The 14,641-nt window shown below is 39.3% G+C and overlaps 1 protein-coding gene across 2 annotated transcripts in view; it reads left to right on the top strand.

Moving 5' to 3' along the window:
- ZNF300 (zinc finger protein 300) overlaps window positions 1–13,270 on the top strand; it is a 50,081-nt gene extending 36,811 nt beyond the window's left edge. Inside the window, exons 3-8 of one of the 2 annotated variants that reach the window (XM_033096914.1) lie at window positions 2,363–2,680; window positions 3,420–3,519; window positions 4,467–4,510; window positions 9,193–9,319; window positions 9,560–9,655; window positions 10,755–13,270. In XM_033096914.1, coding sequence (XP_032952805.1) covers window positions 3,489–3,519; window positions 4,467–4,510; window positions 9,193–9,319; window positions 9,560–9,655; window positions 10,755–12,313 — 1,857 coding nt within the window. In that variant the 5' untranslated portion in view covers window positions 2,363–2,680; window positions 3,420–3,488 and the 3' untranslated portion in view covers window positions 12,314–13,270. Of the gene's footprint in view, window positions 1–2,362; window positions 2,681–3,419; window positions 3,520–4,466; window positions 4,511–4,564; window positions 4,753–9,192; window positions 9,320–9,559; window positions 9,656–10,754 lie in introns of those variants that run through there. The other variant, XM_033096915.1, reaches the window with a different exon arrangement.
- The last annotated feature ends 1,371 nt before the right edge of the window (window positions 13,271–14,641 follow it).

Below are 14,641 nucleotides of genomic sequence, written 5' to 3'. Positions count from 1 at the left end.
TAAGAGGGGGAGCTCAACTCCTATTTCTTTAATAGTCGGCAGGCCTGAGTGACTCATTCTTAGCAAACAGAACACAGAAGAAGTAATGAGCTATCACTTTCAGTTTAGATTATAAAAAGACTGTGGCTTCTGTCTTGTTTGTGCTCTTTCATTCTCTCTCTCCCTCCCTCTACTCACTTGGTCTTGATAGAAACCAGCTACCATATCATGAGGTGGACTTGAGAAGAGGGAATACCACTACCATATCATAAAGACAATCAAGTAGCCCCAGGAAAGGTCCACACGGAACTGAATTTGGGAACTGGTATTCTGAGGCTTGTCATCAGCCCCTTGACTGAGTTTGGAAGCATAGCCTTCTCCAACTGAGCCTTGAAATAAGTGCAGTGCTGGCCAACAGCTTGACTGCAACCTCATGAGAGGCTGAACCTGAACCACCCAGCTAAGCTGTTCCTAGATTCGACTCACAGAAACTATGAAACGTTAAATGTGTATAGTTTCAAACTGCTAAGTTCCAGGTAACTCTTTACCCAGCAGTAAATAACTTATACATGAGATTGCTAGCTATTGCCAAACCCCCTGTAGAGGGGCTACACCATTTTTCTGCCCACCACCAGTAATATATGAGCAGTCCTGATTCCCATGGCCTTACCAACACTGTGTGATTCCAAATTTAGAATACATTTTTTAACAAGCTAATAGATGAGACATAGTGTCTTACTGCAGCTTTAATTTTTATTTCTTTCATTATGAGGGAATTCTCCTTCCTCTTCTTTTTTGATGAGATACGACATAAGGATAGCTTCCCATCACTCTTAGGATTAAGAGCTAAATTTTTCACAATTCCTACAAGGCTTTCCACAGTATGGCCCCTTCCTATATCTACAACTTCCGTTGGCATCACTCCTTAAGGATTCCAAATTAACTATTACTATACCCTTAGTGCCTAGCACAGTGGCTATACTATCTGAAGCACAGGGTATGCAATACATATTGATGTAACTGTGGAAGTTCAAGTTGAAGCGAGTGATTACAACTGCCCATTTCTTACCCTCTTCTTTGTCTTGACCAAACATTAATCAGGCTTCTCTCCTCTCCAAAGGCCCCTAAACTCTGGCTTGCCCTCCAGTTTAAACACACACTCCAGTATTATATATGTGCAAACATCCTTAACAGCTTATTCTCAGAATCTGAGGATCCTAAAAACACTTCTTGTTGAAGTGCCCTGGTTTTGCCACTTGCACACCCCCACCTCTTAAAAGTCCGTGCTAACCCTTCTTGGCCCTCCCTCTATAAAAGAAAAGACTTTTTTGGTGTGATTTTGAGATACTTGCAGATTTCTGAGATTGGAGTGTTCTCCCAATTCAATCATCTTTCTGAATAAAATCTCTCCTTATCTAAGTCCAGATTTGTTTTTATTTGACATGAAAAACAAACCTGTTAAGTGTAAAATTGCTACTCATTTAATTACAGAAGTCAACGTGGCTCCTATGAAAACTAATGATTCAAAATTTTATCTACTTATGCACACAAAACATCAATTTAACATGCATTTTTTAAAAAGTATAAAAGCTTGATGTAAGGTCTAAAGGTTATAACAGTGATGATTTATTGATGTTTTACATGATGGTTTATTGGTTCAGTTTTTTAATAGAGTGATTCCCCCTCCCTGAAATCTAACCTCATCACTCTCTTCCTTTTTTTCTTCTTCTCTTTTTTAGTCTCCCCTTTCTCTGCCTCAATTTCCCTTTCTGTTTGAGCCTCGTGTTCTGTCTCTTAGCTTCCCACTTCTGTTCCTATGCCTCCCATTTTTTGTCCTTCAGTCTTCCGTCTCTCCGCCTACACAGGCCTCTCTTTTGCTCCCATTATCTCTGCTTTCTGTTTTCTCCTATTCTCTGATTCTCAGCTTCTCACCATCCCTCTCTCCGTGCCTCAGTCTCCTCTTATTTGTCTCTTAATTTTCCTTTTTCCTTCAATTGGCCTTTGCAACTTGTTGCTACAGTAATTTCCCCTAGAGAATTCCTTACAATCGTTTTTAGGACACAGTCCATTATCACTGTGCAGCCCCTTTCTCTGCCTCCCAGTGAACTCTTTCATCACTTTGGTCCCTCTTTCCTACAGTGGAATCTCCCGGGAGGTGATTATACTATTCCACGTTTTCACCCCTCTCAGCAAGTAGAATCTCCCGGTAGAGGGCTGTACCATTTACTATTCCAAAGTCTTCCTTTTACACCAAATGCAGTCTTCTGATAGAGGACGTATCACTCAAACTTTTTCCCCAGTGCTCCTGTAAAACCTCTCTGCAAAGTTTACACCTTACTCGCTTATATAATCCTCCTTGCCATCACCTTCTTCTCTCGCCTAGCTGCCAGTGGCACATCCCAACCACGAGTGAATTCCTCCAAATGTACGGAACTGCCTGGACTCTCAAGATGGCGGCTGCCATTCAGACACAGTGCCTGGAAGCGGCCATATTGCCTCCTGAACAAAGCCTCCGGGGATGCGAAGTGGGCAAAACCGCCCAGTACGGAACAGCGCAGGCTGGGGAGCCCCGCGCTTTGCTCAACCAGACAGGAAGCAGGAGAGTTCGCCAGTATGGATGTGACAGCGGTCCCAGGTTAAGCCGTGCCTGGCATTTCGGGAACTGATAAAGGAGCTGCAGGTCAGAAGGTAGCTAAGTGAGGTGATGAGTCTATTGGATTGGTAATGGAGGGGAGGGGTTCATAGGGTCGGTGATTAGAGATTTATGAAGTCACTGGTGTGGAAGGAATATGCGATTGGTGTTGGGTTTGTTTGGGAGGCAGGGTTGGTGTGAGCTATGAGATTAGTAATTGGAGAATGATGTGTCAGTGATGGGGCTGTCTGTGGGATCAGAGGTGGATGACGTGTAGGGGGACTCACTGGTGGGGATGACAGGGGTCAGTGATTTAGGGGGACTCTGGGGAATCAGTGATTGATGAGGAGGCTGTGGACTCAATGACGGGGGCGTACATGTGGTGGTCAGTGTGGTGATGGGCATAGGGGAGCTCTTTGGGATATGTGATGGCTAGGCCCCAGGATTCAGAGATTTGGAGGAAGTAATCCTGGGATCAGGGCATCTTGATGATCAGCCCCAATTTACTGGGAAGGGTTTTTACATCCCCTAAAACTTCCACAGGTCATAGGCAACTGTTGAGTTCTTAAAGGTCAAACCCCTTTTCAATCCATCATTGCACCCCTTAGTCTGGCGCCCCCCACAGAAATGATCATTTTAAAACACCACCAAACAAAAAGGATAGCATTACTATGAAAAGTGTGATTTTAGCCCTACCTCTTTCTAGTTCATTGAAATCGTTTTATATTTTATTCAAGAAACAGTTATTGAGCACCTACTGGGTACCCAGAGATTAGTATGATTATTTCTCCTGATTGTTAACTTCCAGATCTGTTTTGATAAAATCTCCCTGTCATGAGAGTACCTATTTCCTCTGAACCCGTTCCGTCCTGTCTGCATGACTCCTGAGACTGAGAAAAATTTACCAGGTACGTACCTTCCTGCATTGAGGTGTATTCCCTTGTATCAGTGGTTCCAACCTATCACCATTTTCATATGCACACAACTGCACTGTTGAAAATCAGCAATAAAAATTTAAACAGAAAACATCTTAAAATTAACATTTTGGTCCATGAATATTGATTGGCAGGAAAGTTTGCTGAGCGGAGGGCAGATACAAGAGTATTGAAATTCAGCTGCTGGTTCTTTCTGGGGAATAAGGGAATGCATTCCTCAGTTTTCTCTTTGGTCATTGTCTTTCTTATTGCCAGGGAACTCTATTGGCAGTTAAATCTTTATATAGATCTATCCATGTTTATTGCTTTATTAAAACATTTTACAAATATAATTGCTGGTTCATAGGGGGAAAATAAATTGTTAGCAAATCAACATGAAACTTATCTTCGCATCTATCCAATTAAAAAACCTTGTCTAAATTCTGTGTGATCATAGTCTAGGCACAAGAGGACTTCCTCCTTTATGAGGTGCTTGCTGACGTTTCTATCAGGACCAAACAACCTTCTCCCATCATTCACCCAACTTCTGGTGGCATTGTGTTTCCCTGAAAAAAAGACCTAGGGTGGACAATCAGCTCTAATGCATCTTTTGGTGCAAAAATTAATATCAGACCCAGTATTTTATTGTATTATATTATGCTATGCTATGCTATATTATATTATATTATATTACATTACATTACATTACATTACATTACATTACATTACATTATATTATATGACCCGGTCTTGTATTATAATAAAATAAGACCGGGTCTTATATTAATTTTTGCTCCAAAAGATGCATTAGAGCTGATTGTCTGTCTAGGTCTTATTTTCAGGAAAACACGGTAGTTGTTTCTAGGTTGGTGAATATGGAAGCTGCAGTTTGGGTCCGGTCTGTGAAAACGCCCTTCTGATCACCAGTTTTGCTTTTACAGGCATCTGTCCTTTTCGATTAGAGCAGAAAAGGATGACGTTCCAGGTGAGTTGCATTTATTTTTATTTTCAAATTTTCCTCCTTGATTTTCCATACAATCAAGTGGAAAAGTGCAAAGAGCTAAAATTTGGGTTAGGGGAAAGTAGTCAAAATAAAGATCAAGACCTAGAAAGAGTTGCTAGGTAATATGTAGATAACCTGGGCTGAAAATTGATGTACAAATTTTTCTGATCTTTCTTGCAGGCATCATCAGTTGCATGCTTTGCAATCCTCTAAAGAGAAAGCAGGTCGATTTCCCATGGAAAGAAATGATTTTTTGCCATATAATACTAAAGTTTCCTTTATGAGTCTCTCTAGGTGATGGAATCCACAGTGTGCTCACCAACATTCCTGTGCTAAATGCAATAGTACATTTCTTGTAGCTGTATCATAAAATCTCTTCTACAGGGAAGGTATCAGTGTCATAGCCAAACTCCTTGACCTTTATCCTTTTGAACTGGAGTCATCAAACTATCGCATGTGGGCCCAGTCCAACTGTTTCTATAAGCAAAGTTTTATCAGTAGTACAGCCCTGCCATTTGCTTACATATTGTCTATGGCTGTTTTCCTGCTACAGTGGCAGAATTGGGGTAAGTACAACAGACAGCGCATGGCCTACGATGCTGAAAATACATACCTTTACTGAAAAACTTTGTCGACCTCTGCTTTAGAGGACCAAATTGATTACGGAGGCTTCCTATTGTCCAGCTTTATCTGCCAATAAAATCTGGATGACATAGAATGGATACATTTTGAATGGTCTTCCAAAATATATATGCCTCTCAAGAGACATTTCTTGAATTATAATTATCTGGCAAAACTTTGGAGAGTTAGGATCTGTGATGCTCCGTGTCCTTTACTGTGGTTTTGTGAGTTTCTAGGATTACTGCCCAACTCAAGACCCATTCCTTCTCTGCTCTTCCCTTGTTAAAGGTCTGTATTATATTTTTCTCCCAGTCAACATTCACCATAGACATGGCATAAAAATTTTAAACTATATAAAAAGCTAAAAATTAAAAAGTGAGAGACCTTTCAGTTTTAAACTACTCCTTCTGAGATTATCGGTGTTAACCATTTGTATTTAATCTTCCAAACCTTTTACTGTATAACTGCAAGTAAGTCTGTATATATGAAAGTACGAATGTGTGAGAATGTCTCTTATTTTCTTGTGCTTTTCTTTTGGAAAAATAATGTTATAGTAAACATTCTGTTCTGCAACTTGACTTTTAACTTCACTGTCCAATATAAAGATTTTTGTATACATTTTTTTTTTAAAGATTTTATTGGGGAAGGGGAACAGGAATTTATTGGGGAACAGTGTGTACTTCCAGGACTTTTTTCCAAGTCAAGTTGTTGTCCTTTCAATCTTAGTTGTGGAGGGTGCCGTTCAGCTTCAAGTTGTTATCCTTTCAGTCTTAGTTGTGGAGGGCACAGCTCAGCTCCAGGTCCAGTTGCCGTTGCTAGTTGCAGGGGGCGCAGCCCACCATCCCTTGCGGGAGTCGAGGAATCGAACTGGCAACCTTGTGGTTGAGAGCCCACTGGCCCATGTGGGAATCGAACCAGCAGCCTTCGGAGTTAGGAGCGTGGAGCTCCAGCTGCCTGAGCCACTGGGCCGGCCTTTTGTATACATTTTTAATATCTTTCCACACCAGTACACAGATTCTCCTGTATTATTTTAGCGGATGCATATTTCCTGTAGTTGACTGGGATTGTTCTCTCATCTGTAAAATGGAGATTATGATCCTCATAGGCTTGTTGTGAGATTTAAGTGCGTAAAAATCATGCTTAGAACTATAACTGGGGAAGGTTTGTTCTATTATTTAAGTGTTAGCTGTTGTTGTTATTATTACATCATTATTATTGTCAAATCTTGAAATGAGCTTTTACATTAGGAATCCTTATGTATATTTTATAGTAGAGCTTAACAACTGAGTTGTCTTGTGGAAAAAAACAGGTTTTTTTCCCTTCTTGGATGTTAGTCATTTTAGAGCTGTGTTGTCTAATACAGAGCCACCAGCCACATGTGGTTATTGAGACCTTGAAATAGATTAGTCTGAATTGAAATGTGTGTAAAGTACATACTGGGTTTTGAAGATGTAATTTTAAAAACTCACAATTTTTAAGGATTGATTACATGTTAAAATGCTATTTTGGACATAATGGGATAGATATATATTATTAAACATAATTTTTTGCACATGTCTATTCTAACATTTACTCTGTTTCCATCTGTGCCATCTCTTTCATTCTCCAAGTCACCCAAGCTATAAAAATTGTTTGTAGATGACAAAAGTACAATTTCCTACTGATTATGCACAATATTTTTTCAAAAATAATAAGAGGTATATGTATTTAGTATATTGAAACATTCAAATATCTTTAATAAAGCAAAACCAGAATGTTAGAATTGTATCTATTAATTTTCCTATCAGAATGGATTTCTTCTGCATTCCATATTTATTATCTTTTTCATGTTGCTCTTCTTCAGATCAGAAGAATATAATTGACTGGTGCACAAAAATATTTTTACCTTAACATGAACTTTATTTTATTCTCTATAATCTTTCCTGATTCCTTTTTAGCAAACGTTTCTACCCAATATATGTTATATGCACTGGCTACCTGTGGAATATCTCAAGGAGATTTAGGCATGGTTCTTTCCTGGGAGGAATGCAGAGAAAAGTGGAGTAGACACTGTGGAAACCAATATTGACACAAAAAAGCTCTATAATAGACATGAGAGCAAGGAACTGTTACAGCAGAGAGAGGGGAGCAACGAGGAAGCTGGGAATTGGCTTAAATAGAGAGTCTTGAACTTGGGATCCTGAGGGAAGCAGGGTGAGAATGAGAAACAGCATAAGCAAAAGTAGAACAAGCAGAGTGATTCTAGGAAGAGTGAGAATTTTAGGAAAACTAAAGTGGGAGGTGCTTCATGGAAAGTTGGACTCTGGGTGGTACCAAAGTAAAATATAAAAGACCTTGTTTGTAATATCAAGGACATAGTGTGGAGCACAGTGGTCAAGAACCCAAGTATGGAATCAGAACACCCGCTTTTAAATCTGAGTCAATCAATCACATAGTTAGTGTGTAACGTCTGGCAAGTATTTAGTTAAGCACTGTAACCCTCAATTTTCTCAAACATAAAATGGGAAAATTAATAGGTTTGTTAAGAGGACAAATTAAATGTTTGGCAGCTTGATGGTATGAATAGGGGACTTAGTGTGGGATGAGAGAGACCGTAAGATTGAGATAAGATTATTTGTATATGTAAGGACGGATCCAAAGAAGGCTTTTAAGCAGGGGACTGTTGATATTTGAAACAATATTTAATGTGCTTTCATTCTTAAAGCAAAATTTGATAATAGTGGAATATTTAGGAAAAAACCTGAAAAATCGTTTACAATAATACAGATCACTCAGATCCCACTATTAGATGACAACTAATGTGAACATAATGGTGACATAATTAAAATAGTCAGTTTTTCCTCCAGAAATACCTTATGGCTCTACACTTACCTAAGTCCTTTATTTTAATGTCATGTCAATAATTTGCTGTATTGTTTTCATGAATGTTTCCTGCCCATTTTTTGTTAAGTCTGTTCTTTGGTATTTCTACTGTCACTGATCTATTTCATTTTATTACTAGCTATTGCATGTACACATACAGGAGAACTGTAAGATTTAGGAGAAGCTAAGATTATTTTCCTATAAAATGAGGGGATTAGATTATGATCTTCAAGAACTCTGACATTCTGTGATTCTCTAAATGTGGCTTTTCCCTTTTTTTAACGTCATTCTCAAAAAGGCCTTCCCTATAATTATTAATAAAAATTCTCCCATGCTTTTTTGTTACTTTTATGGTCTTGGGTATTTGTTAGAGTTTAAATTTTTGCTGCATCCAGAATGTATTTTTTTCTATTTTCTAAGACATAAGGTATGGTATTAGTTTGCTAGGGCTGCCATAGCAAAGTACCACAAACTGAGCCGAGTAAACAACAGGAAGGTATTCTCACAGTTCTGGAGGCTAGAAGTCAAAACTCAAGGTGTCAGTGGGGTTGGCTCTTTCTCAGGGCTGTGAAGGAAGGATGTGTTCCGGGCTCTCTCCTTTGTAGACGGCCATCTTCTCCCCACGTCTCTTCATATCTCCTTCCGTCTATAGCTATTTGTTTCTCTGTTCAAATGTCTTCTTTTGATATGGGCATCAGTCATATTGGATTGTGGTCCACCCTAATGACCTCCTATTGCTAATTACACCTGCAACAACCCTATTTCCAAATAAGGTAACATTCTGAGGCATTGGGGGTTAGGATTTCAACATATGAATTTTCAGGGGATACAATTCAGCCTAGAACATGTGGACTCGATATTATTCTTTTCCCATTGACTATCCAGTTGTTTCAGTACTAGCCATTGAATAATACTAGCCATTGAATAGTCTGTCTTCCTACCAGTTATATGAATGCTGCCCTTATCACTTATTAAATTATCATTTGTATACAGGTCGGCATTTTCTGATTAACCTCTTCTGTTTTCCTGATCTGTCTGGCTCTTCTTGCTAAAGACAGGATTTTTCATTGTTTTTTTCCCAAATACCATGGTAGAAAACCAGGTGTAGGTATAGTTTTACATACTATGGTAGAAATGGTGGGAATGATCACTTCAGATTAAACAGGAATATACTGTTACAGGGGTTAGTATCGTTCAAGGACGTGGCTGTGGATTTCACCCAGGAGGAGTGGCAGCATCTGGACCCTGCTCAGAGGACCCTGTACAGGGATGTGATGCTGGAGAACTACAGCCACCTGGTCTCAGTGGGTAAGGATGCTTTCCCTGCATAACTCGGACTTGTGTAATCAAGTCCCTTTCCTTATCAGGTTCTATGGTTAGGTGGTTCCTGACATGTTGAATGATTTTTATGATCTTCATTCCTCCCCAAATAGAGGTCATTATTTTGCTAAGTGCTAGCTGGACTGCTTCATTGTAGACTTAAACTGCACCTTCTCTTCTTTTTTTAGTGCAATCTATTCCAATTTCTCTGTGATTTCCATTCAATAGGGCATCCACTTTCCAAACCAGATGTCATCTCCAAGTTGGAACAAGGAGAAGATCCATGGATCATAAAAAGAGACATGTCAAATTGGATCTATCCAGGTGAAAATCAGGCAGATGGGAGACAAGACCGTTGTTTTAATTGATTGATGCCTGAGGCTTATGTTTCTATTCTTATTGAAATCTCTTATTCTTCTTTGCTCCTGTGCTGACAATTTAGTAAGCATTCAACAAATAATTAAGTAATTGTGAGTCTTTATAGGGGAGAGCTATTTCTTATTGATCCTCAGTCTCTATTATATACATATACAATGCCTTTTATGATAAGGCTTAAAGACAATAGAAGGCAAATTCCTTTCAAGAATATAGGTTGTACTTTAGGAGGTAAGACTTGCAGGCACATTAAATTAAATGTCAAATACAGTTACTGTTTTTAAAAAGTTCAGAGAAAATTAGTCTAAAGAGATGCAACAGAATTTGAGAAGGTATTTTTCAGAGCATGCAGCGGTAGCTGCTTTGAAAGATATGTTAAGTATTGATGACGCCATGGGAGGAGGGTAAAGGCAAACTGTGGGGGTGTATATGAATAAAATCGTGGAGTTAGGGAAATACGGTTCTTCTGGGAGAACTTTGCTAGTTTTATTTGACATGTAGAGGTGATATTTATGGGGAATGGTGGAATTCAAGGTTGGATTTTTGGTGTGAATCTGATCATGAATCCATAACAGGATCTTGGATTTTCTGTGGTTTGTGTTAGTTGTTAATTAGGAAAGTAGACTGAGGAGAGTTAAAATATTTTGAGTACTAGAAAGCATTGTTTCTTTGAATAGTGATAGCAGGATAATAGTTGTTAAGTAGATATGTAGCAAATGGTTTATAAAATAAATGAATTCAAAAGGTGAAAAGCATTTCCATTCAGAAAGCAGGGGAAATGGGAAAATTCTAGAAGAGTAATCCAAGATTAGAGTGAAAATAATCCAGACACTTTTCCATCTCCTTCAGGTCAAGTTATTCATGAATATATCCCTTTAACATCCTGTCCATCCATTTACCTGATAATGGATGTACTGTTAGAAGATGGCCTGTCTCTAGCCCTATTTTCTGAGTTCATCAACTGCATTGGATCACTCATTTGTTCTTCTCCTCTGCATTCTGTTAATTGTTCTTTATGATTGTTTTATTTTATCTTTCTTTCCTTTAGACAGGAAGAGTTACCTTGACAATCCCCAATCATGTATTTTGGGGTCGTTTTCCTTCCACAATAAGACATGGAAAGGAGTCACAAAGGATGGTTCATTGTACTCCATTTTAAAAATCTGTCAAGGTGATGGCCAGCTGCAGAGATGCCCCGAAAACCAAGACAGAACTTTCAGTCAAGTAACAGTTATCAATAACAAAACAGTGACTGTGGAGTTGGGCCATAAATATAATGCATTGGGAAAAATGTTTCAAGAGTGCATAGAACCAGATACTTCAAGACAGAGACCCTATAACTGTGATGCATTTAAAAAGTACTTGAAATCGAATATTGACCTACCTAGTTGTAATAAGACCAATTCAAGAAAAAGCCCTGATGAGAGTTTTGGATATGGAAAATCCTCTAGCCAAGATACGTCCAATTCTAATCTTGAGAAAATTCAAAATGGAGTAATACCCTGTGATGATAACCGGTGTGGAAACATTTTCACCAATAAACAATCCCTTATTCAATATCAGAATGCTGCAACTAGGGAGAAAACCTGTTTATGTATTACATGTGGAAAAGCCTTTGCCAAGAAGTCACAGCTTATTGTACACCAACGAATTCATACTGGAAAGAAACCATATGAATGTGGTGCATGTGGAAAAGCTTTCAGTGAGAAATTTCATCTTATTGTACACCAGAGAACTCATACTGGGGAGAAACCTTATGAATGTTCTGAATGTGGGAAAGCCTTCTCTCAGAAATCGTCCCTCATTATACATCAGAGAGTTCACACTGGGGAAAAACCGTATGAATGTAGTGACTGTGGGAAAGCCTTCTCTCAGAAATCACCCCTCATTATACATCAGAGAATTCACACTGGAGAGAAACCTTATGAATGTAGAGAGTGTGGGAAGGCCTTCTCCCAGAAGTCACAGCTGATTATACATCATCGAGCACATACAGGAGAGAAGCCGTATGAGTGTACTGAATGTGGGAAAGCCTTCTGTGAGAAGTCCCACCTCATTATACATAAAAGAATTCACACTGGAGAGAAACCCTACAAATGTGCTCAGTGTGAGGAAGCCTTCAGCAGAAAGACAGAACTCATTACACATCAGTTAATTCATACTGGGGAGAAACCTTATGAATGTACTGAATGTGGAAAGACCTTCTCCCGGAAGTCACAGCTCATCATACATCAGAGAACGCATACTGGAGAGAAACCCTATAAATGCAGTGAATGTGGAAAGGCTTTCTGTCAGAAATCACATCTCATTGGACATCAGAGAATTCACACAGGAGAAAAACCTTATATATGCACTGAATGTGGGAAAGCCTTCTCTCAGAAATCTCACCTCCCAGGTCATCAGCGAATTCATACCGGAGAGAAACCTTACATATGTGCTGAATGTGGAAAGGCCTTTTCGCAGAAGTCAGACCTTGTTTTACATCAGAGAATCCATACTGGAGAGAGACCCTATCGGTGTGCTACATGTGGAAAAGCCTTCATCCAGAAGTCACAACTCACTGTGCACCAGAGAATTCATAACAGTAGTAAAACCATAACAAACTGAACACAGAAAAGCCTTCAGTATTAGCTCAAGCCTTAAATACTGGAACCCTGATAAATTTGATATGTTTGTGGAAGACGTCATTATGGATAAAATTTTATAGGAGAAATCATGTCTGTAATGTGATAATACCTAACTCAGCAAAGATGATGGGAAATAATTATGAAAATGAAGGACATTTTCACCATGACATGTCAAGCTTTTAAAGTTAGGAACTGAATGGTCAGTAGAACAAATTATCTATGCAGAATGTTGTCAAGTTACATATTCCTTGTTATGCTACATACCAATAACCAGGCATTGTGAAATTGCTAATATTAGCTTATCATAATTTTGGCCACACAGTAATTCCCTATGAAGAAAGGTTGTGTAAAAAAAAGAAAAAAAAAATCAATTCCTAGAAACTGCATTATAAGGCGGGGCTTAGCATGACTCCTAAGGGTACATGTAAAATTCTTGTGCAAAGATGGAAAGATGGGTTGATCAGATTCAGTAAAGGTGATGTTTATGTATTTTTCCATCTCAAGCGTATAAGTTGACCTTTATCTCTGGAAGTATCTTGGATCTTGAAATAGATGCTTCTGGACGAAGTCTTGCCTTTACTCTCCCTCACTGGGAATTTGGAATGGTGGAAAGACTTCGGTTCTGAACCAGATGGTCTTGGATTTAAATCCTGGCTCAACTACTCACAGATTGTGTGACCTCAGGCAAGCCTGCTTCACCCATCTGAATATTGTTTTTTATTGGTAAATAAAAGTACAACATAGACTACCTTTTTAGTTAATACCAGTTCTTTATAACCTTTCGATCCTACTGCAACAGGATGCTAAGACTAGTATGTAAAAGACACATGTGAACTTGCTTTGCACTCCAGACACTCTTGCTTTTGAGATCGCATTCCTATGATTGGTTCATTTTACTGTCTTTGATCCCGGTGGCCTTGATTGTTGGTATGTTAAAGTGGCATTGTATTATACTTTTATTATGTTTTTACATACACTTATATAAACTGTGGTGATTGCACATAAAGGCCCTGTCTGATGTCTCTTCAGTTCCTTTCTGGCCTCTGCCCTGTAGCCCCCACTGTTTTCCCTGGGAAGTGAGGACACTTACAGAGGAAAATTCTTGAGGTGAGAAATCATGCCTGCCATAGATTTGAGAGTTTGATATCTCTAAAATACCTCCTGCCCTCCTTCCTGTGGTTTTACCTATTCCTCTGTGAGCACCTTTGCAGGACCCATGCTGGAGACGCCCTGCAGGAGAGCACACCTGGCAGGGATGAGGGTGTCTGTGTAGGTAAAGTTTCCCCATGTTGATTCCTTCACAATTCCTGGTCCCGATCCCCTTCTTGCATGGCTGAACTGTCTGTTGTGAAATGATGGGGCCCCTCTAGGTGAGAACCTCTGCAGGGGAGAGAGCACACCTGACAGGGATGTGGGCAAATTCCTGGTCTCCTTATGAACGGTGAACTGAGAACAGTAACGTCTGCTCTAACTGACCGTTCAGGCCTGGGAAAGAAGGCTTAGGGATACATTTCATGGGTTGAGCTACTCTGCAGTTTCCTCACGGAAGACGTCCCAAGTGGCCCTTGTGAAGGCACGAGAAGGATAAGGGATAATGTAGGGAATACGCAGAAACTTGATGGAGAGGGAGGGCCATATACCAACAGCGCTGGGACTTGTGTAGACAGAACAAAGATTCACAGTCCCCACCTTACAGGTCTCCCATTTGATCTTTCCTCTGTCACAGCCCCCAGGCAACCTCACTGATCTGATAATGTTTCTATAAAAATCCCACTGCAGAATTAGCATCTACTGGTTTAACGCTTCACCACACTTTTTCTTCAGCATTTTGCTAGAGGAACTAGTGGGTGCAGTGAGGCAAGAAAAAATTAATAGGCGTAAAGACTGGAAAGAAAAAAGCAAAATGAATAGTATTTGCAGATGATACACTTGTGTATAAAGAAAACAAAACTATACTAATTAAGTATTATAAATAAAGGAGTTTAGTTGGTTTATATAATTTTAATATTAAGTAAACTAATTCTACAAACCAGCAACGTTGAAAATTGAAGATACCATTTACATTAGCATCAAAAGTATAAAACACCTAAAATACATCTAATCATGAAGTGCAGGACCTCTGCATAGAAATAACAACTAAATGCAGTCTGAGAGCCTTGAGAGGATCTTGGAACAAAAAGGACCTTTGTTGGGTAACAATGTGTTTTTTCCAGGACCCATCAGCTCCAAGTCACTGTCCTTCAATCTAGTTGTGGAGGGCACAGCTCTGCTCCAGGTCCAGTCACCATTTTCAATCTAGTTGCAGGGG

This window comes from Rhinolophus ferrumequinum, chromosome 24, assembly GCF_004115265.2.
Source record: "Rhinolophus ferrumequinum isolate MPI-CBG mRhiFer1 chromosome 24, mRhiFer1_v1.p, whole genome shotgun sequence".
NCBI lineage: Eukaryota > Metazoa > Chordata > Mammalia > Chiroptera > Rhinolophidae > Rhinolophus > Rhinolophus ferrumequinum.
This window is presented reverse-complemented; position numbering and strand designations above follow the sequence as displayed.